The sequence below is a fragment of the Martes martes genome (assembly GCF_963455335.1).
Source record: "Martes martes genome assembly, chromosome: 5".
In the NCBI taxonomy this organism is placed as follows: Eukaryota; Metazoa; Chordata; class Mammalia; order Carnivora; family Mustelidae; genus Martes; species Martes martes.
The window spans coordinates 140,798,210-140,825,710 of NC_137892.1; the positions used below are offsets into that span (position 1 = coordinate 140,798,210).

The 27,501-nt window shown below is 42.8% G+C and overlaps 1 protein-coding gene across 1 annotated transcript in view; it reads right to left on the reverse strand.

Annotated features, from left to right (window-relative positions):
- The window catches only part of PDZD2 (PDZ domain containing 2), a gene marked incomplete at its 5' end in the record, with an annotated part of 227,963 nt that extends 206,202 nt beyond the window's left edge, over positions 1-21,761 (reverse strand). Inside the window, one exon of the mRNA XM_080805056.1 lies at positions 21,286-21,761. Coding sequence (XP_080661182.1) covers positions 21,286-21,761 — 476 coding nt within the window. The remainder of the gene's footprint in view (positions 1-21,285) is intronic.
- Positions 21,762-27,501: the final 5,740 nt, after the last annotated feature.

Sequence of the window (27,501 nt, forward strand, 5' to 3'; positions counted from 1 at the left end):
CTGTGACAGACAACATCTTGTTTCAGTCTCCATCAGTACATCTCCTTTTGTACTGGGTAATGATCCATGATAATGGAAAACAAGGAAATGGACTGGGCGCCCACACCTCAGAAACTGCCCCAAGAAAGGCCTTCATGTCCCCCGCTTTCCCACTGAGGGAATTCCTCAAGATAAATACAGGCGGAGCTGTACCACAACAGCTCTGCATTCGCTAGAGAAGCCTTGGTCAAGAAAAGCAAAGAAATCTGTATGGAAGGATATACTTCTCCCAAAAGCCTCTGAGGAACTGCCCCTCTCACCGTACAAATCAGAACATATGGACGTTGTGCAAAAGTCCCATGTAAATCCATCTAACTTCATCCTGAAGAGATCCTACCCTTCTGTGTTTATGTGGATGATTTACTATGTCTACAAGTCTTGAAAAAAGGGATAGAGAATTACAGCCAGAAGTCCAGGGCCTAGTTTAGTGATGGGAGAGCTGTTGTACTGATAGAAGAATTTTGGAAGTCAGGAGGGATTTGACAGAGATAAGTGGGTGCTCAAGTAGGCTAATTATTACAAAAAATAAAAAATTGGGAGCCCCTGGGTGGCTCAGTCAGTTAAGCACCTGCTTTTGGCTCAGGTCATAATCCCAGAGTCCTGGGATTGAGCCCCATGTCAGGCTCCCCAGCTGGCAGGGAGCCTGCTTCTCCCTCTCCCTCTGCCTGCCTCTCTGCCTACTGGTGCTCTATCTTTCTGTCAAATAAATAAATACATAAAATCTTTAAAAAAAAGTTGAAAATTTTAAAAAATAAATTGAACAAGTAAAATGAAGAACAATGCCTTAGATTAAATATATTAAGGGGGTAGTTTGGGGAGAAATTCGAATAATTGAATAAAAGAAATCATTGGAAAAAACCTTGGTGGTACCGGCCAGGAAAGTTATCTTGTGATGATTAATACCACTTTACTTTGATTAAGTAAGAGGTGGTTAATAACTGGTAAGGGGTGTGAGGGAGGACTCTGAGGTGCTAGTAAAGTTTTTTTTTTGCTTCATTTAAGTGATGATTAATATAAAAATTCACTAGCTGAACATTTATGATTTGTTCCTTTTTCTTTATGCATGTTATACTTCCAAAAAAAGAAAAGTTTATTGGAGGAAACCCTTCTGGAATGATAGAATAAAAACATCTACAAATCTACTCCTCCATAAAAGCAACAAGAGCACTGGAAAAAAAATTACTATAAGCCAACTTTTTGAACTCTGAAACTTAACCTGACACAGCCTAAGAAGCACTTAGAAAAATGGCTGAATCCCAGTAAGCACAGTGAGTTTTGTGGCATTTTAACGTACATTATTACCATCCCTTTCTTCCCAACTCTACACAGCCTTGAAAATCAATAGCCTTACAACAATGGTAGCTGTGGAAATAAGCGGCTTAGCTGCCACTGGGTTAGAAAAAGTTTGAAGGCCTGTAAAATCCCTATCCCCAGAGAACCGTCAGTATTTGATCTGTCTGGCAACTCTATGAAGATCTCCATTTTTCAGAACAGCCTTATTCCTATATCATTTGTTGAAAATAATCAGTGACAACTGCTTAACATCTGTAGCTGCCTGAGAAAATATTTGCAAATCATATGCTTATGTATCAAGAATATATATAGAACTCTTACAACTCAGTAACAACAAATAAAGGCAACTGATACAATTTTTAAATGGGCAAAGGATTAAAATAGACATCTTCCCGAAGACACAAATGGACAAAAGTGCATGAAAGAGTGCTCAATGTCATTAGTCATCAGGGAATGCAAATCAAAACCACAGTGAAATACCATTTCATACCTAGTAGGATGGCTGTAATAATAAGGACAGATAATAACAAGTTTTGGGGAGAATGTAGAGAAATTAGAACCATCATACACTGCTGGTGGGAAAGTAATATGATATAGTCCTTTTGGAAAGCTTGACAGTGCCTCAAAAAGTTACACATCGAGTTACCATATGACCATCAATTCTATTCTTAAGCATACATCCAAGAGAACTGAAAACATAAGTCTACACAAAACTTGCACAACAATGTTTGCAGCATTATTTGCAATATTGAAAAAGTAGAAATGACCCAAATACCCATCAATTGATGGATAGTTAAACAAATGCGGCATAGCCATACTAGGGAAAACTCTTTGGCAATATAAAGGAGTGAAGTTCTGAAATATACTACAACATAGATGAACACTAAAAGCATTATGCTGAGTTAAAGAAGCCAGTCACAAAAGACCACATACCAAAATATCCAGGATAGGCAAATCTAGAGATAGGAAGTAGATTACTGATTGCCAGAGGCCAGAAGATGGGAGAGATGGGGAAAGAGTGATAATGGATATGGGGCTTTTTTTGGAATGATGAAATTTTCTAAAAATAGATATTGGTGATACTCAACTCTGTAAATACATAAAACCACTTCCTTGTACACTTTAAAAGGGTGGTTTTTATAGTATATGAATATCTCAATAAAGATGTTGTATAACAATAAAATTTACTTTAAAAACTCCTTCATATTATTATTAATCATAATTACCCACTCCAAGAGTAAGGCACTTTTCTAAGGCATGGATGCAGCTCCAAATAATGAGGGACATTGTATGTCTTTGTACATCAGTAGTTGCCTAATAGGTAGAACCAGGACTAAAACATTGTACATGGTCAACAGATATTCTCATATGAATAAAAAAGTAGAATAAGAAACTGTCCAGAACCAGATTTCCTGACTTCTGATTCTTCCCATTTATAGTAGAGAGGGATGGGAGATAGTGATGAGCAAGGCGCTTGAGATGTCCTGGCCAGAATGTCACTTATGATATTATTACTGTATGCTCCTTACTGGGGAGTGGACATACTGCCTATTGGGGATGAAAGCACTCTCTATCGGAATAGACATGCTATTTGGGGGATGGGTAGTAACTAACACAGCATCATAACAAAATGGATTTGGGCAGGTAAACCTGGGCTCATTTCCAGGCTCTGTTTCTTGCAGGTGTGTTTACCTAATCTTTCTCAGTCTAAATGTCCTCATCTACAAGTGGAGATAATAATATTTACTTCTTGCCTCATAGAGTTGTTGTAAGAATTAAATGAGAAGAATATGTGTAATGCATATGGCTCATATGGATAATAGTTGATAAATACTTTTGTTGACATTGATAACATCTAATGAACAAACACGTTTTTCAAATATGTTGTAAAAGAAGAAAAGGAAAGAAAGAAAGAAAGAAAGAAAGATGAAAGAAAGAAAGAAAGAAAGAAAGAAAGAAAGAAAGAAAGAAAGAAAATGGAAATGGGACAATACTTGTTTTTAGACCTGTCAGAAGGCTCCGAAAAGGACGGGATGTCACTCCTACCCTCCCAACATGGCGGCACTGAGCAAGGTAGAGAAAAGCAATAACCCCTCCCCTACCACAGCTCCTGTTTGCTAGCAGTCATCAGCCTGGCTTGAACCCAACATAATTATCTAGGGGCTGTGGTGGCAAAGGGTAAGAGACAGGAAATACCTCACCCATGGAAGAGAAGAGGGACACAGGTAACTGATACCCATGTCAACGAAATATTTTCCCTCTTTTATAATGCTGCCATGTTTAATTCTTTCTTTTTCTAATTAAAGAGTATATGCCCATAAAAATGCAGATTTTGTCCAAGTACATAAAGTAGAGGAGGGCTGACTAAACTTGAACTGGTTCCCATCAGAAGCTATAACTTCACTGAAAGAGAACAAGAAGTTTTCACTGTGCTTGACACCTGTGAATAACCATAACAAGTTACAACGCCACAGAATAATCTACAGTTGCAGGGAAGACTGTGATTCTTTAAGCTACAATTTATGTAAAGCAACCAGCAATGTGGCTAGCAAGCTGCAGGCACTCAGAAAATGGTAACTATTATTTCCAACACCCTTTTCTTAACAGCTCTCTCTGTACGGTGTACACTCCCATGGAATAAACTTAATTGAATAGTGCCCTCCAGAGGCCACTGGGAATTCAACTGTAGGGACAGTTGAAAGTCTAGAAAAAGACCAAAGAGAAACAATTTAATTTTCTTGTGTATTTACGCAGAGTCAGCACTCAAGCTCGGTGTTCTACGAAGTACTAGAACCTGACTGACTTGTCACCCACCATCAGCCCTTTGGCAGGGCTTACTCGTTTGCAAGGGATACAAACAAGGACACACAAATCTGGAAAGGAGTCCAGTTAGGCACCGTGGGAACTGGTGCTGGGAACTGCAAGCCCCCAAGCCCCGGAAACTCCTGTCCCATCCCTCTCTCTCTGGGGACACTGTCTCTCAGCCCTGTCCCCTTATGCACGTCCACTCTGTGTTCCTCTAAAGGGATCAGCTTCCTCCTGATGTCTGCCCTTCCGTCCCTTCAGGCATGTGGCTCTGGCTCTCTCAGGACATGAGTCCCGACCTGACTCAGTTTGACCTTTCAGCTTGGTCTCTCACTGGCTTGATTCCAAATTCCCAGGAGACAAAATGATTACCGGTCAAGTCTAGTGGAGGGACTTAGTTTCTATCCATCCTTGCAGGATAGCCAGTGGGGTGTGTGTGTGTGTGTGTGTGTGTGTGTGTGTGTAGGGGGAGGGAGGCAGGACCAGGGTCACATAGTACAAAACAAATCTAGCACATACAGAACATACAGAACTGTGGAAAACACTTCAAAGAGTCCATTTTTCTAATAACGATGGGCTAATATTTATAGAGTTCACCAGGCATCACCCACTCCACTAAGAGCTTTGTATGCACCATCTCATTTAATCCTTACAACCTTCCTTTGTAATCTGATCCTCTTTTCATCTCCCATCTTCAAAAGTAGCTGCTGATAACGATGGCTGTATATCATTCAATAATTTGTCCCATGCATTTTATTCCCATTTTAAAGATGAGGGAACTGACGCTTGGAGAGTCTGTACCAAGACTTAAGCCAGGGCAGTGTGATTCTGAAGCCCGGCTTTACCCCCAGCCCCACTCCACCTCCCATTGCAGCCCTGAAGACGAGGTAGGTAACATGGCTGACGCAGAGGAAATACCAGAGTGGGTCTTGGTCTTAGGTAGTTGATGATCTGACTGGGGGAGACAAGGTTTACATGTGGGATGATCAGTAAATGACGTGAGAGTGATTAAGTCCTAAACTGTGTCTTGCAGGGGTGCCTGGGTGGCTCAGTTGGTTAGGCATCTGCCTTTGGCTCAGGTCATGATCCCAGGGTCCTGGGATCGAGCCCCACATTGGGCTCCCTGCTTGATGGGAGGCCTGCTTCTCCCTCTCCCACTCCCTCTGCTTGTGTTCCCTCTCTCACTGTGTCTCTCTCTGTCAAATAAATAAACCTTTTTTAAAAAATTTGTGTGTTGCCACTGTATTGGTTTCCTAGTGCTGTGGAACAAATTTCCACAAATGTAGAGAGCAACATCCATTTGTTGGCTTCCAGTTGGGCAGGGCAGATGTCCAGCAGAGTGTGTGTGGCAGGGCTCTCTGCTCAGTGTTTTGTGAGATCGACATCAAGGCATTCATTGGCTGGGCTGCTAACAGTCTCATCTGAGGCCAGGGGACCTCTTCCAACCAGCTTGCTGGCTGTTGGCAGAGTTCAGTTTGTTGAAGTTATAGGACTGAGGTCTCTCTACTGTCTTGCTAATGTCATGTAGAGCCTGGTTTCAGCTCTGTAGACATGGCACCTTTCCATTGCCTGTTCACAACATGGATGTTTGCTTTTCTCCAGGTCGCCTGGAGCATGTCTCACTCACTGCCCCTTCTGATTCCAGCCAAAGAAAACTTTCTACTTTTAGAAGGGCTCATGTGATTAGGTCAGGCCCACCTGGATCATCTCCCTTTCTTAACATCACCTGTGTCTTATGACATAACCTGGTCATGGAAGTAAAATTCATCAAATTTATGAGGGTGTGTTCAAGGTAGGAGTGTGTGGAATCCTGGGTGTCATCTTAGAATATGCCGACAACATCCATGAAAGTTGATTATGTGTGTGCGTAGGTCAGAGCTACTCCCAGGAGGGGAAGAAGGAAAGATGTCATGGAGGGGAATGTGAGCTGAGCATAGATAACTGAGCATCTATTAGATATAACATGATCAAAATACTGGGTGATGAGCATATAAATAGACAGATAGATCAGAACAAAAAGAGAACACCCTAAAATAGAAATGTGTGTGTATGTGTGTGCGTGTACATATGCACATGTGTATCTTAATAAATCAAGCTTCAAAAATTAATTGAGCAAAATTTTAATAAGTGGTGTTTGGATAATTACACAATTTAGGAAAAATAAGTAATTTTTTTCACTATCCATCAAAATAAATGTCATCTAAATTAAATTTTAAATTATAAAGATAAATTTTAAATATGATCAGGAAACTTGGTAGGAGAAAAGTTTTGGTCTCTGGGAAAATGGCAATGTCCTGAGATTTGAAAAAATGTTGTGAAAAGAAATTACAAAAGAAAAAAACTCAGATTCATCCACAGTAATAGTTAAAACTTCTTCATCGTCATATCCACAACCCATTATAAAACTCAGGGCAATTTTAACCACATAGGGAGAAAGGATTAAGATCTATAACATCTAAGTGCATATTCCAGACAGTAGACAAAAGACACAAATAGGTGATTTAGACAACAGGTAAAGATAATATAGAAACAAACAAACAAACAAAACAACTAGGGGAAAATGACCAAGCTCCCTGATCAAATAAATGGAAATTAAAACCATAAAAGTGAGCCATATTTCTACTAATTAAACATAATTTTAAATTAAAATACCCAATCGTGACATAGTCCTGGTACACTGGCTTTCACATATTTTTGGTGAGAGTGTGATCTGGCAAGACATCCTTTGGCCTAGCACCTTCAATCCAGGAAATCTGCCGTCAGAGCATGATTCAAAAGCAAAAAAAAAGTCATGGTCACAAGCATTTTCCATACAGTGTTACGCATCATAGTATTGAAAAACTGAGAATAACAGAGAGCATTCTTGCCTAAATTATCGTTGATGATTTTGCCTATTAAGACTATTTAAGGGGCGCCTGGGTGGCTCAGTGGGTTAAAGCCTCTGCCTCTGGCTCAGGTTGTGATCCCTGGGTCCTGGGATTGCCCCCACCCCCATCGGGCTCTCTGCTCAGCAGGGAGCCTGCTTCCTCCTCTCTCTCTGCCTGCCTCTCTGCCTACTTGTGATCTCTGTCTGTCAAATAAATAAATAAAATCTTTAAAGATAAAAAAATAAAAAAAAATAAAAAAAGACTATTTAATAAGGTGGAACCTGTTGAAATGTGCTAAATGAAAAAGGATAATACAGATTCCTGCATGTAGTATGACTCAATATTTGAAAAGCATTCCTATGGTGTTAAAGGTGTAGGAAAAACATTACTTTTATATAGTCTGTCAGAGGGGATACCAGCCAGTGTGACCTCTTGGGTGATGCAATTTGCCATATGACTAAAAAATTTAAAATGTGATCTGCATGAGGATTCCACTTCTAGGAATTTATTTTTTTTACATAAATGTATGTGTACATGAATGCACAACACATAAAGACACATCAACATAGAATTTCTTGCAGAACTGATGACATAAATGAAAGATCGTACAATGAAAATGCTCATCCATTGATGACCAGTTAAATAAATCATATTAGAACCATTTGGTGCAATATTATGCCACTGTTAAAAAGAATGACTGCATGTGCTCTGATTTGAAACAATCTCTAAAGACTTTTAAGAACAACAAAAATGTTAAGATGCAGAAGAGTGTGTATAGTGTATCCCTGTCCATGTGAAAGTGAGAGAGAGAACTTACATATGCTTACAGAATTCCTAGAAAGATACCCCCAAACTGGTAACAGATTGAGGCCCTGGGGTGCAGCTGGTGGTAGTAACTAGAGGATGGGGTCTGAACTGGGGATACTTATCACTCACTGTCCTTCTGTCCTATTGGTGTGCTTTCCCCATGTGCACACATCCTCTAAAATGGAAATAAATATTAAGAAATGTAGTCTACAAAATATATTGCAGATGAACAGAGATGAGATGGAAACAGACAGATCTGTTGTGCTGGTGTGGTGGGACTGGACCTGCATGGTCACAGATGAGACGTTAACACAGAAAAATCAAACTCACTGAGAATTAATGTAGTAGAATTGCAAGTTGTTCCTTTAAAATGCTATTTCAGGGGCGCCTGAGTGGTTCAGTCATTGGATGTCTGCCTTTAGCTCAGGTCATGATCCCAGGGCCCTGGGATCGAGCCTGACATTGGGCTCCCTGCTCAGCAGGAAGCCTGCTTCTCCCTCTCCCATTCCCCCTGCTTATGTTTCCTCTCTCGCTGTATCTCTTTGTGTCAAATAAATAAAGTCTTAAAAAAAAGAAATAAAATGCTATTTCAGTGTTTTAATGTTGCCACTGAAATAAATAAAGATTAGTATGGGGGAGGGACCGGGTGCCTGAGGAATTAAGTAATAGCTTTATAAATATGGTGCTCTGAAATGAATAAACAGAAGAACAATGAGCCAAAGAGAGCTCACTCAACGGTCCAGAGAGGAGGCAGTTAGCAGGAGGAATGAGAGGAGAGGAGCCAGGGTGCCTGTGTTTGGGGGGGTGGTGGCCAGAACACCCCATGGCGTTACTCTGGGTGCAGACCTGGGAAGTGAGGAGGAGGAACTGGGAGAGCTTAGGAAGGGGAACCAGTCTACAAAGTTCAAGGAGATCAGCCTTCTGGAGAGCCACGTGAGGAGAAATGGTGGGCATGGGGTTGATGAGAAGCATCTAGATCCCACAAATCTCAAAGGAGACATTTCCTTAGGAGGTCAGGGATAAACTCTATCTGTGAGATGACTGACTGCTCTAGAAGTGTTGACTTCTCAAGCCTCTCAGTAAAAAGAAAACAAACTATATATCTTTACATAAATATGCAGATAGCTATATCCAGTAGATGTGTTTATTTATTTAATGCATGCACTATTGTACTAGTACATTACATATATTATAAAACATATATAAACAAGTTTTTTAAAAGAGACATCTAATATGAAGTACTTAATATTTAAAAATTTTTTCACCTTTAGTAAAATAAATGATATAAAGCAAATATTATTATTAGGAAAAGCTATACAGTTAAATATACTTCAAGACTGTCAAATACTTTACACTCTGGGATATGATCATTCACAAGTATGGCTGAGTTCGGAAAAAATGGATGTGGATTTTAAGGGCTCCCTTAGCTGAAGATAACTCACTATACATAGACCCCAAGAGAAGAAGCACAGTAGGCAGGATTTCCATCAACGATAATATCTATTTTCCAACCCTATCCACCACTTGTACTAAGGTTTCAGTCAAAACTTTGTGTTAATTTTCAACTTAGTTGAGCTTTCTTACAAAGTCGTCAAAAGGTACGGTCTATTAAAATAGCTTTTAAACAGATAAATTCTTGAAAATTCTTTGGTAGATTTTAAAAAAATAGAAAATTTTGCTTTAAAGATTTCAAATATACATATGAAATATTTTGTTGACAAATAGCCTTTTTTTTAAAAAAAAGTCACATAAATGGGAAACATTTCATTTTGAAAATGCTCTTTCTGTAGCACAAGTTTCTTTCAAATAGCAGTTATTCTCTTATTGGTACAACATTATCTTGACATTGGAGAAATGGGTTATGAGTGTTTGGTCTACAAAAAACAGCCTCCAGAAAAGAAGTCACTGAAAACCACTTGTTTTCAAACAAGAGGTGGGCCAATTTCAAACACTTGTCTTTTTTGTACAAGAGAAAGCACACTGTCATCTTTAAGTGTGAGGACTTTAAGTGCTGGGCCTTGAGATAAACATCAGACCTCTCTCTGGCAAAACATTTTCATGATTCTCCTCCATCTCCTTACAGAGAAGAGTAAAAATCCAACTGATTTTAAAGGTCGTTATTTTTATAAAATTAACCATACCGATGACATTTGCCGGCATCTCCGTCTTCTGTCTTCACTTCTAGCTTCTTTGCTGCGTTAACTCTCCCAGGACCAATAAGTGAATCAATTTCTTGTTCTGGCCTATTTTTGTAAGCTTACTCTGACTTCTTTTTTATTCTAGTTAAAGCAGCTGTTACCTTACATAATTTTCCCATAAAGCATTATTTTAACTAACAAAGTCATTGACTTTTGAAAATAAATCTTTTTTGGTATCTCTTTCCTTTAGTGACTCACAAATAAGTAGGTGTTCCATTTCATTACTGAAACAGAATCAAGCAAATACCCTTATTTGGAGCATGTGAGAAACAGCAGTACTTTCCTCCAACTGCCTAGCAAACCTCCCACACTGCACACTGTTTCTTTAAAATTTGAGCAATGTTTCGGTGCATCTTCCAACAGAATTTGCTGACAAAATCGGGCATTTTATTTTGCAGTTATATTGTTTTCCATGGCTTATTTTGGCTATTTTGAGTGCATTAGGAAGAACGAGGGTTTTCTTAATGATGTTACATTTTGCCTTAAAACAACTAGTAAGAAAAATTCCAGATAGGCTTTTAAATATTCAGTTTAGTAGCATTCTGGACTAGATTTAGTATGGCATGATTTTAAACATCGCTAAAACATTTAAAACTATTTCTATTCATGTGGGGGGTCTTTAGATTTTAAATATCTTCCTAATCATGATGGCCTCATACCATCATTAAGTATTATCTCAAGACACAATCTATACTTACGGAGAGATTTTCTTTAATGGTAGGGGCTAGAAATTTGTATTTCACATTGTTTCTTGTAGCTTCACATTTTAATTTTTTGTTTGACTTCTTGTCAATCTGAGTAGATTGTCATGATTTTACCACATACTGTGGCTGAGCCTATAGCAGTGGTAAGAAGGGTCAACCCAGCCATTTTCTTGTGGTTGGCTTACACCTACATTAATTACGTTATTTGTAACCCTCTTTTTCTTTCCCCTAAAGAATTTTAGTTTACCTGTCCATTTGGTAAAGTTTAATTTAATTAAAATGAAATAATTTCATCCATAAACCTGTTTCACTGAGTGAGACTACTGTAGTTCCTTGAAATAAGTCAAAAGTACTGTAGTTCCTTGAAATAAGTCAAAAAGTAAATTAATCAGTGAAGGGTGGGAGTTGGGGGTGGGAGGGGGTCTTTGTGGATCATCCTTTCTTCCCTCAGGACAAATCACATACCACACAGGACACAGGACCCTTTGATATATGAACTGAATAAAGATGCCCGTGTCAACCATATCTAAAATATTAGTGAAGTTCAATTTCTTATTTTTTAAGCTAAAAAATGTATCTTGGCATGCTAATAATTTTTTCACCTATCTCATGGATCTTCCTGGGCATCCCACTGGGCGACAGATCTTCCAAAGCACGAACCGTTACCAGTGACCGCCATTCAAGTCCTCTCCACTCATTCTGCTGGGTCAGACAAGGACTTCACAGGAATGGACATCTGGACTAAATAAAGCTCTTGAGTCAGAAAAAAACCTCAAGACTTGCCATGCAATTTGACAGAGACCTGTACTTAACAGAGCCTGAATTTTTAAGGACACCCACTCCTTCTTCTCCCCATAATAGTTCAGCTTCCCTTAGGGACATTTGTGAAAGTCTACCTGTGATCACAAAAGTCAAGAAAGTTTCTTAGTTAATCCTGGCCCCATTTAAAAGGACTAATCTTCAAGTCAGGCCCAAGGGTGGAGAAAACATGCACTTTGGCTATGGAAAGAGCCTGGCCCTCTGTCTCCCTTCCCCTCCGCAAAAGGAAATGGGCTCAGTCCAGGAAATGTTGTAAATGATAGAATCATCCTTTCTCTGGTGAAGAACGAGCTCTGAACGAGGTAACTGTGGGGTGAGTCGGCTATTAGATCACGGCGGACGTCCCTGCGTCCAGGCTTTGGGGGCTGTGAAATGCAAAGAACCTGGATGCTCACATCTATGAATGTTGCTTTGTGCATTTCAACAAAGGTAAGCCTGATCATCTAAAAAGCCACTAGGAATCAAATCTTCATAACCATTTTAAATATAGGGTAACAAATTCACCCCTCAAAATCTTTGGAGGAAGATCAGATTTCAAAGAAGAATCCCATGAAGAAATCTATATATCTGTTAAAACCCATGTTTTAGTATAAATTATGTGTGTGTATATACACACACTCACATACACACATAATTGGGTCCTGAAAATATCAGATTTTATTCCCTTCCAGGAGGAGGCAGCAACCCACAGGTGACACCAAAAGACAGGAATTTCAAGTCTTTTAACCTCGGTACTTGGCAAACAGGTTGATTATGAACAGCTGAGCCCGGCCATGCATTACCTGCATCTGTGTCACAAGACTGAGAGGGAGCAGGGCCAAAACAGGTGCCAAAGCTAGGAATTGAATAACCTTTTGGAAAAGAAGGACTCAAGAGTCAGTTAAGGGCATCTGGTGTTCAAAATGAGAGAATAAAAATGCTTACTACTTATTTAATACCTGGACCTAAAAAATGAGTAGAAGTCAAGAAAAGGCTGACAAGGGCGCAGGAGCCCCCATGGAGTAGAAATGGGCTTGAAGTCAGGCCAGTAATACTGCCATCACACTAAGATGCTTTTGTCTTTTTTCTCTTTGTGGTTTACACAATTACAATTACGACAACTTCCAAAAGTAATGCTAGACGTTTCAAAGCCAGTGCCTTAAGTGGGAGATTTGGGTTTCCCATCTCCCACGGCTCAAGTCAGTCACCCAGTGGAGGCTCTGGTGGGGGGACCAGAGGAGAAGAGAGCACTGGGGTGACATGAAAGGCATCTCTGGATGGTGCTCTGGAAAAAATCATGGAAAGTGTCTCCTTTTGTGTCATCTCTTACCCCCCTGAGGACAAGCAGACCCTGAAACGCTGCTCTCTAAATGGCTCTGGACATTCATTACCTGTGAGCTGTGAGTGAGAATGTGCCAAAGTTGCCAGTTTTCTCAAAAAATCCACCCCCGTGGCCAGTGTAGTGTTTGGCATGGCTCTGCTATTCACTTTCCTTGAGGCTTTCTGATTTCAGGAGGGTTGAGTTAGACTGGGGAAGGCCAGCTTCCTCCACCATCCATCACAGAGCCTAGCACAATGGGTTGGTCAGATCACGATTCATGTGCGAGACCTGAGGGCCAGGGCTGGGAGTGTTAGGAGGGGATGCCATGGGGAACTGGGATGGGTACCTCTTGCAGACAGCATGAGGACACCAGGCACCAAGTGGAGAGAGATGGCACCTGAGTCACTTGCTGCTCAGGGATGGCTCAGATGCTGCCATTCTAGAGAGAGCTCGAAAGCCTGAAAACACCATCCTAACAGCACAGCTGAGAAACCCACACAGCTTAATGAATAATGAATTGGACTAAAATTCCCAGCACCGTGCTCGACTTCAGCCACAAGATGGCAGACAACAGTGGAAGATTCTCCACAGCCTTGCCCAGAAAGCGTTCTGCGGGAAATCAAGCTCCCACTGTCCAATCCAACAGCTGGCCATCTCTAATACATTCATGAAGCTGCTATAAGTTAAACTCTTGTTGAGAGAGGGAAGGTTCTAGATATAATTACCATCCATTTAGAGAATGGGGTAGAAATATGTAGAAAAACTTGATTTCCTATTTGTTTTTACTGTGAACAGTCAACTGCAAAAAAAAAAAAAAAAATCTAATTTCATTGGTTACTGTTTGCAATGCTGAAGAAAAAGTTCTAGAATTTGAGTCAGAAGCCCTGAATTCTAGTCCTTGCTCTTTTCCGAAGAAGGTTCTAGACTCCAGGAAGCCCTGGAGCCTCAGTTTCCTTCTTGGTTGGACTTGAATGAACTCTGGGATTCCTTCCATTCTGGGGAAAGCAGGCTAAGAACAAAGTGGGCACAAACGTAAGGTCCTGCAATGCCTCATTTCCACGGCATCCTTGGGGAACGCGCTGTTCTACATGACGAGTTTTCCAGATAATTGAATTTTAAATGCTGAAACTTGTTTTCCTTCTAACCTTCTGTAATGGAAATCTTTCTAAAGTCTATTACACGCTTCTCAGCTTCTTCAACAGGAGTCTGAATATAATTTAACCTTGCCTGAATGTCTCTAGGTCATCGTGATGTCACCTCTTACTATATATACAGTCCTGAATAGAGCACCGGTGCCTTTGGGCATATTCAGGTAGGCAGGACGCTCATGCTGAATGGCCCCAGAGACCATATTATAAAGGTATAATTGGCAATTCCTCCTTTCTGTGTCTCCTACATCACTACCTGCAGTCATTTCTCCAAGTTACACCTTCTAGCAGCATTTGACACTCTGTTTAAAATCTGCTATAACCTAGAGAGAACTCAAGGTTGCTATGGGTAACCAGAGTCTGAGCTTGTAACAACCCTAAATTTAATTTTAGGCGCAATTTAAAGGCAAAGGATACTGTGCTGAAGGTTACTCGTGGTCAGGGCTGATACTCAGTCCACCCAGTACGTAACGTAATGTTCCTGTGCTAGCTGGCCGATTGCCCACAGGCCCTCGGGCCCTCCAGTGAACTCGGCAGCCTGACCTATCTCCTGGGGTCACACAGACTTGGCACGTGCCGGTAACTCAAAGGGGCACTCTGGCTCCAGAACCCTGTTCCTTCAGGGAATCAGCATCCTTTCCCCCTGGTGGGTACCCGCGCCTTCCCAGTTGCTCAGTACTTGATATCACCCTGGTTTTGGGGGCTGCGGATTATTCTCTTTCCTGCTGAGTGCACGGCTAAGGTCTGAGGCTCTCCTCTGTCCCTCTAACTCAAAGGCCTCTTCTCGGTTGAATGCTGTGCTCTGGGTTCAGATGGCCTGAGGCTGACCAGGATGGTTGTTAAAGGTTAGCTTTGACTGAACATCTACCACATGCCAGATGTCTCTTCAGTACATTAACTAAATCATCTTATCCAATCCACTAAATGACCCTACTGGGGAAATAGCGTCAGGCTCCTGTAGCTGAGGTAACTCGCCCAAAGTCACACAGCCGACACGTAGGCCTGGAAGCCAGGTCCATCGTTCTGAGCTCCATGTTCTTTTGCACTGTGCTCCTCTCCTGTTTATTAATGTACAAAAAAAGTGTTTATTAATGTACAAAAAAGTCCAGTCATGGTTCACATCCTGGAAAATACATTTTAAGTGAAACATGGGCCCTTTTACTTTTCAGAAAAGGCTACTTGTTTTGTTGTGTGGGTTATGTTTTAATTAATTCCATATTTTGTTACCAATTTGGAACAATCTGTCCTCAGGGAACAGATCTGGTTTACTTATAGAAAGCTGGCTGAGGGAGGGAGGGACCGGGGTTACAAAGTATTCCTTGTAGGAAATCATCTGAAAAACCTTCTCAGCTCTCCTTCCACCAAACAAAAGTAAATAGAACATTCCAGAAAAATCCCATCTTCCCTAGAGTAGGTATGATAAGAGCTTGCAAACACTTTCCTCTGTGTATTACCAGCTGTGCCTGCAAGATGGGGCTGTTACCACTGAAAAGAATAAGGGGCTCTCAGAGCTGCAGGGGCCAGCGGAGAGCAGTGAGAGGCAAACTCCAGACCTGAGGAGAATCATCCAGTGAGAAAGCAGAGGGGGGCCTGTGGTTTGGGGCCCAGTCACAACTTTACTCTTGGAACTGGTTCTGGGCTGCAGAAGGATGTTAAACCCATAGCTCTGAGTTCTCTGCTCTTTCCCCTGGGGATGAAGTTTACAGATTGACTCTAGGCTAATTTTTAAAATAAGCAAGCCAAGACCTCATCTTCCACATTTGGCACCAGCTCCTCCCACGCGTAACACACCCACAATTTTCAGTGCCCTCTTCCAAAAACATCCACCATGCTCTCTGGTTTCCAGAGTGACTCTTGTCAGGGAGGAAATGGCCCGAATCACTGACTAGCCATAGGTGACAAGGGTCAAAATGCCAAATGGATTAGTTTGCCAGGGCTGCCATAAGGAGGTACCACGAACCAAATGGCCCACGTGACAGAAATTTGTCTCACGGTTCTAGGGGCTAAAAGTCTGAGATCAAGCTGTTGGCAGAGCCATGCTCCCTCTGAAGCACCAAGGCAGGATCCATTCCAGGCCTCTCTCCTGGCTCCCCATCCTTCCCTTGGCTTGTGGCAACGTAACTATGGGCTTCACTTGGTGCTCTCTCTGGGGGCATGTCTGTGTCCAAATCTGTTGTGGGACACTATCCTACTGGATTTGTCCTACTAGTCCTTCAGGATGACCTCATCTTAACTAGTTACATCTGTAATCGCACTATTTCCAAACAAGGCCACATTCTGAGGTACTGGGGGTTTAAGACTTCACAGTATGAATTTGGCAGTGGGGGGTAGGTGGGTGCAGTTAGGAGACACAGTTCAAACCACAACAGCATCTAAGGTAGTTTTGAATTCAGAATCAAACTCAAGAGAAGGAACAGAATGGATTGCCCAAAAGAGTGCCTCATACTATAATTCCAAGTGATGGCGTGGACAACTAATGCATTGTATTGATGGGGTGGGGTGTGATGTTAGTACACAGACACCTGGGATCTTATGCTTACAAGTAAGGAGATACACATTAACTGAGGTTCCTTTTTGCAGAGATACACTGGGGTCTCTACAAAACCCTAATTTGTATTCACCAGTTTTTATGACAAAACCTACACAGGTATGTGGAAAAATTTAGTGTTGAAGGAAACTGTTGGCCACTTATAGAGTGAAAAGGAGCATCTTAAGAACATTCAAAACACCTTAAATTCCTTGATACTTAATCTCAAAGTGCTTCTAGTCCTAAAGTTCTGCATAGATATGTTCGCCAAAAAGATTCTATATGAAAATCGGGTTTCCTTTTATAAGATTGGGGGAGGGGCTTCAGTTTTCCTTGTCAGTTTAGGTAGGGCTAAGCCTTAGAGTGTTCTAGTCATTTCCTTCCCTGGTGTCTGCCATTAGACTGCGGAGTATTTTGTGAAGCTGAAAACCATCTGTGAAATTCAGCCCCAGACCATGTGGCAAGGACCAGTGTCTAGCTCTGGGGCAGAGCTGAGGTAGTATAGCACAGGAGGTAGGAGCACAGACCATGGTGGCAGATCTGGTTCTGTCTCTTCCTTAGGTGACCTTGGGCAAGTTACATGGCCTCTGTGGCCAAGGTTTCTCATCTAAAGCTATCCTTTATAGAGTTGTGATAGGTCTAAAATGAGACAGTAGATGGCAGAATGTCCACTATGGTAGCAACTGCTTAACCAATGGTACTTCTTATAATTGCACCATATAACTAGGCAGGAAACCTTGGAAAATTGAACTTAGTCTCCTTCTGTCTTGTTAACCTCTTGGTCGTTAGGAGTATTGGGAGCCCAGGACTCTGGGAGTCCTTCCCATTACTTGATTCCTTTTCATACTTCTTTTGAAGACCAGTCAGTGGGTCCTGGTCTTTTCCTTCTATCACCCCTGCATGTCTGTGGCTGCTGGGGAGATCTTCACCACCCAGTAATCACACGTGACTGACCCTTAAGAGAGGGGAATTTCAGAGACAGGACTGTTCACTAGTGAGAAAGTTATGTTTGGGAGATTTATTTCCTCAGCTGTGGAAAATTTCCAGAAGCCCAGTGCACTATTATTTCCTTATTTTCTGTATTCTTGATGTTCCAGCATCCCAGAGAGACTGACCCTCCTAGGGCTTAGCCAATTCCTAGAAATAGCATACAACTCCCCTGAGAGTGCGCCTTTGATATACAAATCCACCAATCCAGAGCCCACACCCCAACTCTCTCCTTTGTCAGACTCTCATGCAGCAAGACACTATTGCCCCTAAGTCCCCCTGGGAGAGCCACTAGACAACCAGAGACCATCCTGTAGCTCAGAACCTGCTGTAATTATTCAAACTACCAAATCCCACCCAAGATTGCTCAGAGTAGCTACCATGCTTCACCCAAGCCTTCCCTTGAAAACTTGAAAACCCCAATAAAGGCTTTGAGCCATGCTCTCCCCGCTTCTCCCCCTGCCTCCTGACTGACGCTGGTGTTTTTCCATGTAGCCCTGTGTGGTGTGAAGTTCCTCCTGCTTCTAGGGATCTGTGAGTATAAACCTCTCCCTTTATGACAGTATTTTCCTATCCTCATGTCTTACCATACTTGAGTAAAACAAATCCCAGCTACATTTGACAACACCCAGGCGTAACAATTAGCCATCTTACAGACCTGTTCCCCAACCCTTTCTCCTATTTCCCTTCTCCAGACTCCTCAGCTTTAGCTCTTTCAGTCCAGATGCCCGCTGACCACATCCATCCAAGCCTTTCTTCCTGAGCACACAGAAGGGGAATGGTGTGCTGAATCAGGTACCACTCCTAGCTGAGAGTCAGAAGAGAGAGACTGAGTCTCTCAGCTCCGCCAGTTATCACTGTGATGTCATGGGAACATTGCTTCACCTCTGTGAGCTTCTAGAATGATAAAACCAGCTCAGATGGGTCAAATGAAATGTTTCAGAGATTCACTCCTAACATGTTAGCAGAGGCAGCTGCAGGTCACCTCCCTCCCACCCTCAGTCTATCATCCCAATGCACTTACACATAGGTCTCAAAGCTAATTGCTAGAAGACCTGTGGTGAGAACCCAGAATCCCAGACTCAGTTTACTGCTTCCCCCGTCACACCTATTTGCTCCCTCCTTGGAGCCTCCATTAAGGAGTCTAGTTTTCTGTCCCACTTTCTGTCATGACCCTGGGCCCATCACCTTTCTATTCTTCTGTATCTTCTTTCTTTGGCGGGGGGTGGGGGGAAGGATATCATCCTATCACTCCCTCCAAAGAATAATTTAAAATCACCAAAGAATCTTCTCCTGGCAGCTGGAGAGCCTTCTCATTTCAGGGTCACATCTGCTTTCAGAGCCTGGGACAGAGAACTTCACCTCGTAAAGACTCCACAGCCTTAAGCAGGCAATGGGAAGAGCTTCCTGAACAGACATTGAGGAAATTTACCCAGTATGGAGAAAGTCTTCCAAATCCTAAAGACTCGAGCAACCTCTTGGATCAGAAACTCCCAGTCTTTCCAAACACGGTCCATGTAGTACAGTCATTGTGAGGCTAATGTGTTATCGAGCACTATATACTAAACACAGGGCTGAGCCCTTCATATGTATTATTGCATCATTTAGTCATTGGACCAATGGTGTCCCCATTCCCATGTCACAGACACGGAATCCGATGCTAAGAGGGATGATTTCTCCAAGGTCAACCAGCTTGTAAGCATGGGAGCCGGAGGAGGTAGCACTAGCTGTATGGTTCCAGACTGGAGTTCTTGACCATTATGCTCTCCTGCTGGATGTCCCCTCCCTGATCTTCCTTCTACCTCTGCATCCAAAGCAGCTCCCCTCAAAGCTGACCACTGCGAATGGTAGGGGCTCTCAGGGGCAGCTCTGGGAGGGCTGCCTCAAGCTCCATGTTGATCCCTGCTTCTAACCCTGAGGACCCAGCCACCAGGGACTGGAGTCACCTTCTCAACACCAACAAATACTACAGTGTCCAGTCCTATTTCTTTTTAAAGACCGATTTCTAATTTTAAATAATATCCTTTCTCTTCAACACCCTTCCTTGAAAAGGAAGCTTCTCCCAATAACAACCAGTTCAGGACCCAGCTAGGAGCCAAGAATATCTTTTCCATCAGAGAGGCAACCCAAAGAGAATCTGGTGAGAGTCTGCTGAGTAAGTACTCACAACACGCCAGCCAGCCCTGTGCCAGGACTATTCCAAGCATTGGCTCACTTAAACTTAGACCACAGTCTATGAGCCTGATGACTTCTTCTTGCCCCTCCATGTCCTCTCTCCACCATTCTCCACCCTGCCCATTAGCCCAGGTTGACAAATATGGACAGTCTTGATGGGCTCCCTTGCCATTGGCTTCTGGCTGGTTTCTGCTAATGTAAAGCTCTGGTAGAAGACTGAGGGAAGGAGAAGATTAAACTTAAGATACTTCTGCTCTGGCTTCTTCCCTTCAGGGTCTCCTTGGTTTAGATGGCTTCCTCAGTGAAAGGTCCCCATGATTCTCAAGGTGACCCTCTTTCCATGATTCTCTACTCTTGGGACATAGGAGTGCTCCTCACATGAGCCCGTGAAGGCTTGACAAAAGTTATACATCTCAGAATATCTTCAAACTTCTCTTTTCTTCTCTCTTCCATATATAACTGTTACTAAAACCCTGGTGTGCAGTAAAGGGTTAACACAGTAAATCTGGGATATTCAACCCATGTACATTCCAAAGAAAGCACTGGTTCTTGACTAACTCCTGGGAGGTAACCTCTATACCCTTGGAATAGTCTGCCTGATACCAGATAGTTTATGTTAATAATGTGATTTATGGCAGGGGCAACTGGCCATGTGGCATTAGTTTGAAATCTGGAAGAACTGGACACTGAGTAACTAAGGCCAGCTACATAGGACTCCATGTCTGGGTGACTGACCCCCCAAGAAAAACCCTGATGCCAAGGCTATGAGCTTTCTTGGTTGACAACACTCCACAGATGTTGTCACACATCACTGCTGGGAGAATTGAGCCCTTCTGTACAACTCTACTGGAGAGACAACTGGGAGCTCGCGCCTGTTCTCATTCCTGGGCCCCACGCGGTGGACCTTTTACCTTTGCTGATTTTAATCTGTATCTTTTTCACTGTAATAAATTGTAGCCTGAGTCTTTCTGAGTCCTTTGAATCCTTCTAGTAAATTGCCGAGGCTGAGGGTGGTCTTGGGGACTCGGATCCACCTGGGAAACAAGAGTCCAGTCATGACTTACTGCCATGATGGGTGGCCACACAGGTGAAAAACAGACATGCTCATCACCCAAGTGGATCTTCCAGGACGGGGAAACTGGGGCCAAGGACAGGGGTGGCTGGTGGTCCAAAGACAGTTCTAAGCATCTCACGGGGCTTCTGGACTATGAGTTCATAAGGTGGCATGCGACAGGCAGATAGAAATATATCCATGACCCAACTTTTGGTGCTCTAACTGGAGGGGAGATGCTGGGTTGAGTGGAAGAGGGTCTAACTCAATGTGACATTTCTCATACTCTTGTGTCATGCACCATTTTATTTTATTTCTAATCCAGGTTTTAAGAACAAAGAAAAGTGAGTCTGAGTCCTCTAAGAGAGAACAAAGCAAAAAAGAAATATACAAATACCACAATACTTCAGCTTAGTGCATTTTCCCTTTAGAGGATAAATGCCATTGGCTTCTTACCAGAGTAGGTCTCATAACCCTCTGCAGCTACAGACTGGAGCAGCAGACGTAAGTTAGCCACAGGGGTCCCCTGTCCAGCCGTTGTGCCAACTGGCGCTCCCCCACTCACCTGGCCCCACTGACATCAACTCCGACCATCAGCTGCCCGTTCAGGGAGAGGATCTCATCTCGCAGTCGCACCTTTCCACTCTTCCCGGCCGGGCTGTTCTTCCGCAGCTCCGTCACCCAGATGCAGCCAACGTCCAGTACAGGGCCCTGGTGGGTTTTCCTCTTCTTGCCTCCTCTGCGCTTTTCTCCATAGTCCCCGAAAACAGGGATGTTCCCAAAACTGAGGCCCACAGTCTCTGTGTCCCCCAGCTCCTTGGTGAGGTACACAGTGCAGATTTCCATCCCCGGGGGGCTGCGGTCAGGTGGGACGGCGCTCTCATCCACAGCAAAGTTCAGCTGGATGTACTCCTGCAGCTTCTGGATGGCCGCCTGGCAGAGCCGCTGCTCGGGGCCATCCCCGCCCTCCCGCAGGCTGTTCTGCAGCCACTGGTAGAGGAGGGGCAGGTGCAGCACGGCATTGTCCTGGGTGATGGGCATGGTGCTCACTCCCGGACACCAACATCATGAGAGGACCTGCTTCTGCGGGGGCTGGACCCCGGAAGGCCCCATGTCCCTTGGGAACCTTGGCTGTCATCGGCTTTGCCTGTGTTCATGTTCAGGCTGGCAGATGAGCCTACAGGATGCCTACTTGAGACCGGGCTGTTTGCTTTGGCAAGAGGAGGACAGGACACAATCAGAGCAACAGGGGAACAGCCGCTGGGCCTGGAGCACTCTGCAAGAGAAGGAAGGAAGCGTCTGACAAGGTCTCGTGTGGCTCCCTTCACAACAGGGCCCATGCGAACGACCCGGAAATGCGGTATTCCTCCAGCAGCCACAGCATGACCTCACCTGGTCCCATTTAGGCCTGGAAGAGGAAAAAACAAAAAATCTCAGTCATAAAAGTGAGCCCTCTGATAGAGACCACGTGGCCTCCTGTAACACAGAAGGACTATGTTTGCTTCTGTGAGCCAGGAAACTCCCGCCTCTCCTCACTCCCCAGCTAAGATCCCTCCACCCTGTATGCACAGACGTACTGACAGACACAGGCACGCAGATACACAGACGCGCACACACATACGCACCCTTCCCCCAGACAGAAACCTCTGGAACAATGACTTTCTCCAGGAAGTTTTCCTGATCGTCAGGGAAATCAGATGACTTTTTTTTTTTTTAATTTATTTTTTTTATTTAATTATTATTATTTTTTTTATTTGACAGAGAGAGAAATCACAAGTAGGCAGAGAGGCAGGCAGATAGGAAGGGAGAAGCAGGCTCCCTGCTGAGCAGAGAGCCCGACACCGGGCTCGATCCCAGGACCCTGGGATCATGACCTGAGCCGAAGACAGAGGCTTAACCCACTGAGCCACCCAGGTGCCCCCAGATGACTTTTTCTAAAACAACTCCCATCAAACTCATCTCCAACCAGGAGGCCAAGTGAAAGACTCCTTGGAAGACACATGTAAGAGCTTCCATTTTTAGGAAGTTAAAATCTATGTCCATTTGCTTTGATCAGCTCAACGGCATACACAGGAAGGCTCTCCATTCTAGGACTGACAGTGATGCCCGGGAGAGGAAGAGCCAATTAACAGCACAGAGAGATTCAGCCTCTGGCTCAGGACAATACCCCTCCTAAGCTCAGCCATCATTCCGTCTTCATCACGCAGCCTCAGAGGGGACCGTGTCCCTATGCACCGTGCAGCTCTTAGTCGTTTCTCTTTTGGTTAACTGTTGGGACTGACCTACTCCTAGTTCAACCCCACAGCTATCTCCTCCAAAGAAATATTTCTCCATGCTTCTGGGTGAGGAGACTTGGCCCGCCCGTAGCTCACCCCTGACCACCCTTGATGCATCCCCCCTGCATGGCCAGCTGCAGGAGGCCGGTCTCCCCTATGAGAGCTGGCAGTCATCCAGCCCCCACTGAATTCTGTACGGTGCCTGGCACACAATATGTCCCCACAATGAAAGGCTAATTGAATTCCACTGCCCATCCACCAAAGAAAACTTTCAACTCCATCCTTCGTAAACACAGAAAAATGACTCTTTTCATTCTCTTCTCTGAATTTCACTTTCTCCCAGAGAAAGTCAACATAAACGATGGCATCTAAGATGGAAAACATTCTCTAGCCTTCTCAGGAAGTGATTTAACAAGGAATAATAATAAATGGGAGAGGTGTCAGAAGCCATGTCAATAATACACGACCTTATTACTCAGTCACTGTAAAGAAATTTCCAATATAGCAAGTTTTGAGCTTCCAAAGAACTCGAGTGCCAGCTATTAATTGGTTCCAAATAAATCAAAGGCTTAGCAAATATCATCTACATAATCACATGCCTATTAAAAAAGAAATGTAAGATCAAAGAAAAGATAATCCATAAATGTACAAAAACCGAATGTTCCCTTTGGCCAAAATAAGTAACACCTCTCACTGCAAAGTGACTCCACACAGACATATTAAAATCTTAGAAATAAATCAAAACATTTTCCATCAGGCCTAGCAATCTTTATGAGTCTCCGTTTTCTCATCTGTAAAATGAGAAAGTTAAGCTAAGTGACCTCCAAGGTCTGTCAAACTCAACAGTGAGGTCCTCAAATACAGTGACAGTGTCCCATTCATTGATGTACTCCCTACCCCAGCACAGTGCCATCAACTTGTAGACTCTCAATCATTTAAAGCAATTTTTAAAATATCCTTTAAATTACAATTTTAATGGTCAATGATTCAGGCTATTAGTCACAGTTCAGATAGTCCCGTACCTATGAAAACAGGGTAAATATCTTAGGTAAGTTGCTCTTTAAATAAACATGATTGAAGAAAACCCTAGAGAATTTTTCTTCTTGCTGTCGAATTGTATTCATTCAATACATATTTACTGAACATCAATTAAGAACCAGGCTTTGAACTTGGCACTGAAAATATACCATCAATAAGGCAAATTCCTCGCCCTGAAGGAATTCATAGCTGATTGAGCTGACTGGCTCACCTTGGACCAGGGTCAGGAGACATCATCCTGACTGCTGGGAATGTTGTGGAGGCAGGGAAGGAATTTTGAGAACAGGAAAAATTATTTTAAGACATTTAGTCTTATTTTGGTGCTCATGGGCTATATAACTTTTGAATTCCATACCTGTCATTGGGAATTTTCCAGTAATCCTTCCAGCCCCCTGTTCTATCAACTCCTTTTCCTATTTCTATAACCAAGGGGAGTAGAAGCATTCCAATCTACTATAATGATTTGAGATGACTCCGGCCATAAGAAAAGATATACAATTTTGCAATACTATAAAATGAGTGGTTCTTTCACAACATCCAATGAAACATCCCAGTGAACAAAACATTGACCTAGAGAAGATACAGCAGGACAGAAACCTGCAAATAGTTACCAATACCAATATCGCTCAGTGGCTGATCTGTGCTGAGGTCTAAATGCTTCTCATCTTGAAGATCAATTTCAACAGGGAGCAGAATTTGTGGACATGAAGGTCTGCTGAATGTTCCAGTTTACTTTTATCTATCATATGTAATTCTCCAATTAGAGTTCCATCTCAAAGCAAACAGCCATGATAATTTAAATTAATTTTGACTCGCCTGAAGCTGACAGCCTTAGCCATTCAAAATTCAGAATGAATGCTTCTTAACAGATTTTGATACTGTGTTTAGAATCTACATCTTTCTCAGATCCTCTTTCAGCTACGCTATGCGTGTCCAGCAGGGCAATATCACCCACAAGGGGGTGAAAAGTAGTTCTGGAATGAGGAGGCCAACAAGTCTTAGATATTGTAATGGTAGCATCTGCCTGCATAGCTCATTTCTATATGACAGAATCTTATCCCTTAGTATCTAATATTTTGTATTAGAATTTAAATTACATTTTTGCTCCAGGATAAGGAAAGCGAAACAATAATGCAAAAGACGGAAAAACACCAAAGTGAAACCAATCGTCTGACCAAAGTCATCCCCAGAGTCACCTGAAATCCAGAGGCAAATCCTGAAACTGTCAGAGGGGTGCACAGAAGGGTCCTCGGGTTTATCCAGACCTTATTCAAAGACAGATTTACATTAGGCTGTCTTGTATGAACTCCCTCCTGTGATCATCCTGAATTCATGATGTCCTCCTATTCTGAACTCTGCTAAGTTTCAAGTTCCTTAGTTTTCTTTTCTTCTGGACTGGATTCCTCTTTTGGCTTTTAGAAAATCTCACATTTTATTTTATTTTATTTTTTGTGTCCAGTAAAAGAAAATCTCACATTTTAAAAGTAAACTAATGTTGATTAAATATTTACTATTCATTCAACAGATGTTCATTGAGTGCCTGTCACATGCAGGGTCCTAAACCAAACAATGTTCCTACAAAGCCTCATGAAGCCTGTATTGTGATGGTGGCAAATTAGTGAACATAAAATACTATCATGTCAGATGGGTATTGATACTATGAAGAGAATTATGGTAGTATCAGAGTGTAGTGAATGATGGAGATATGAAGGGATTAAGAAAGACCATCTGAAAAGAGACCTAAACAAAGTGAGGGGCTGAGATGAGAGAATCTCTGTAGGAGGGCTGTTCCCTGCTGAGGGACAGCGAGTGCAAAGGCCCTGAGGCCAGAGCCTGCTTGGCTGCCTAGAGATAGGCATGGGGATAGGTGTGGCTACAAAAGAGAGAATAAGGGGAAATGCCTCCACTAAGCTAGATGCTTCCCTATTGTCTCATTCTCTATAAATCAAAGGCATCTGACCCTACTTTTACCAACACTGGGTAATGGTTAATGTTTTCTGAGCATAACCACACTCAGACACTGTTCTATACGAGCACTTTCCAAGGATTACCTTATTTAATTGCCACAACAATACTGTAGGAAGATATTATTAATATATCCTTTTTGGAAACTCAGATAAATGACAAAATCAGAGTGGCTGATTAAGGCCTAGAGAGGCTAATTTTTTTTTTTTTAAGAGAGAATCTTTTTTTTTTTTTTAAGATTTTATTTATTTATTTGATAGAGATTGCAAGTGGGCAGAGAGGCAGGCAGAGACAGAGGAGAAAGCAGGCTTGCCGCTGAGCAGAGAGCCTGATGCGGGGCTCCATCCCAGGACCCTGGGATCATGACCTGAGCCGAAAGCAGAGGCTTTAACCCACTGAGCCACCCAGGCGCCCCGAGAGGCTAATTTTAAGTCTAATCAGATCTGGCCGTGTAGACTGCGATCTGTTCTATAACCGCTGCTCCACTACCACCAGTGGGCCTCGCATAACAAATAAATAGGTACCTTGTGTCAGAAGCCAATGACTTTCTATCTAATAGCCATTCTCTCATTTTCCCTTCATTTTGTTGGACATGATATATTCAACTAAAATTTGGCCTTTCTATAGTATACAGCATAGTTCTGGCCAATGGGATGAAAGTAGAGATTGCTGGATGGGGCGTCCACCAGCATTACTTATGAAAAGAATAGAAATGAAAAGAAAAAATAAATCCCCGTGTTGTTTAATCATTGTTATTTGGATTTTTCCAAATCCAGCTAACTAGCCGAATTAACCCCCAAATAACACAACATGATACCCAGAATTGAGGGAATGTAAAGTAACAGAATCTAAAACATGGAATAGGATGCGAAAAGAAGGGAGGGAAGCAGATGTCAAGAACCTGGATATTTGGGGCTCCTTGGTGGCTCAGCTGGCTAGGTGTCTGCCTTCAGCTCAGGTCATGATCTCAGGGTCCTGGGATCGAGCCCCGCATTGGGCTCCCTCCTCAGCAGGGAGTCTGCTTCTCCCTCTGCCCCTCCCACTCTCTCTCTCTGTCAAACAAATAAAAAAAAAATCTTAAAAAAAAAAAAAAAGAACCTGGATATTTGCAGACTAGGTGTAGACTAGATGCAGACTAGGTGCAGACTAGATATTTGCATATCTAGGTGACCCTAGATATTTAATGTAAAATACTTGGTTAAAGTGCCACCTGCTATACCTTGGAAAGTCACTGATGTGTTGATTGAGGCTGTGGTATTAGAGAAGATGGTAGGAAACTTTTGGAATATGGGTAGATAACATCATTCTCAGCAGAGTCTAGAGCTCCTCGACTGAGCTAGCAAGTGAGATGGGAAGAAATACCACTCTGCTAAGGAAGGTACTCATTTAATTAATTAATTAATTACTTGGTTGAGGGACAGAGAAAGAGAGAATGTGGGGAGGGGCAGAGGGAGAAAAATCTCAAGCAGACTCCCCACTGAGCGTGGAGCCTGATGCGGGGC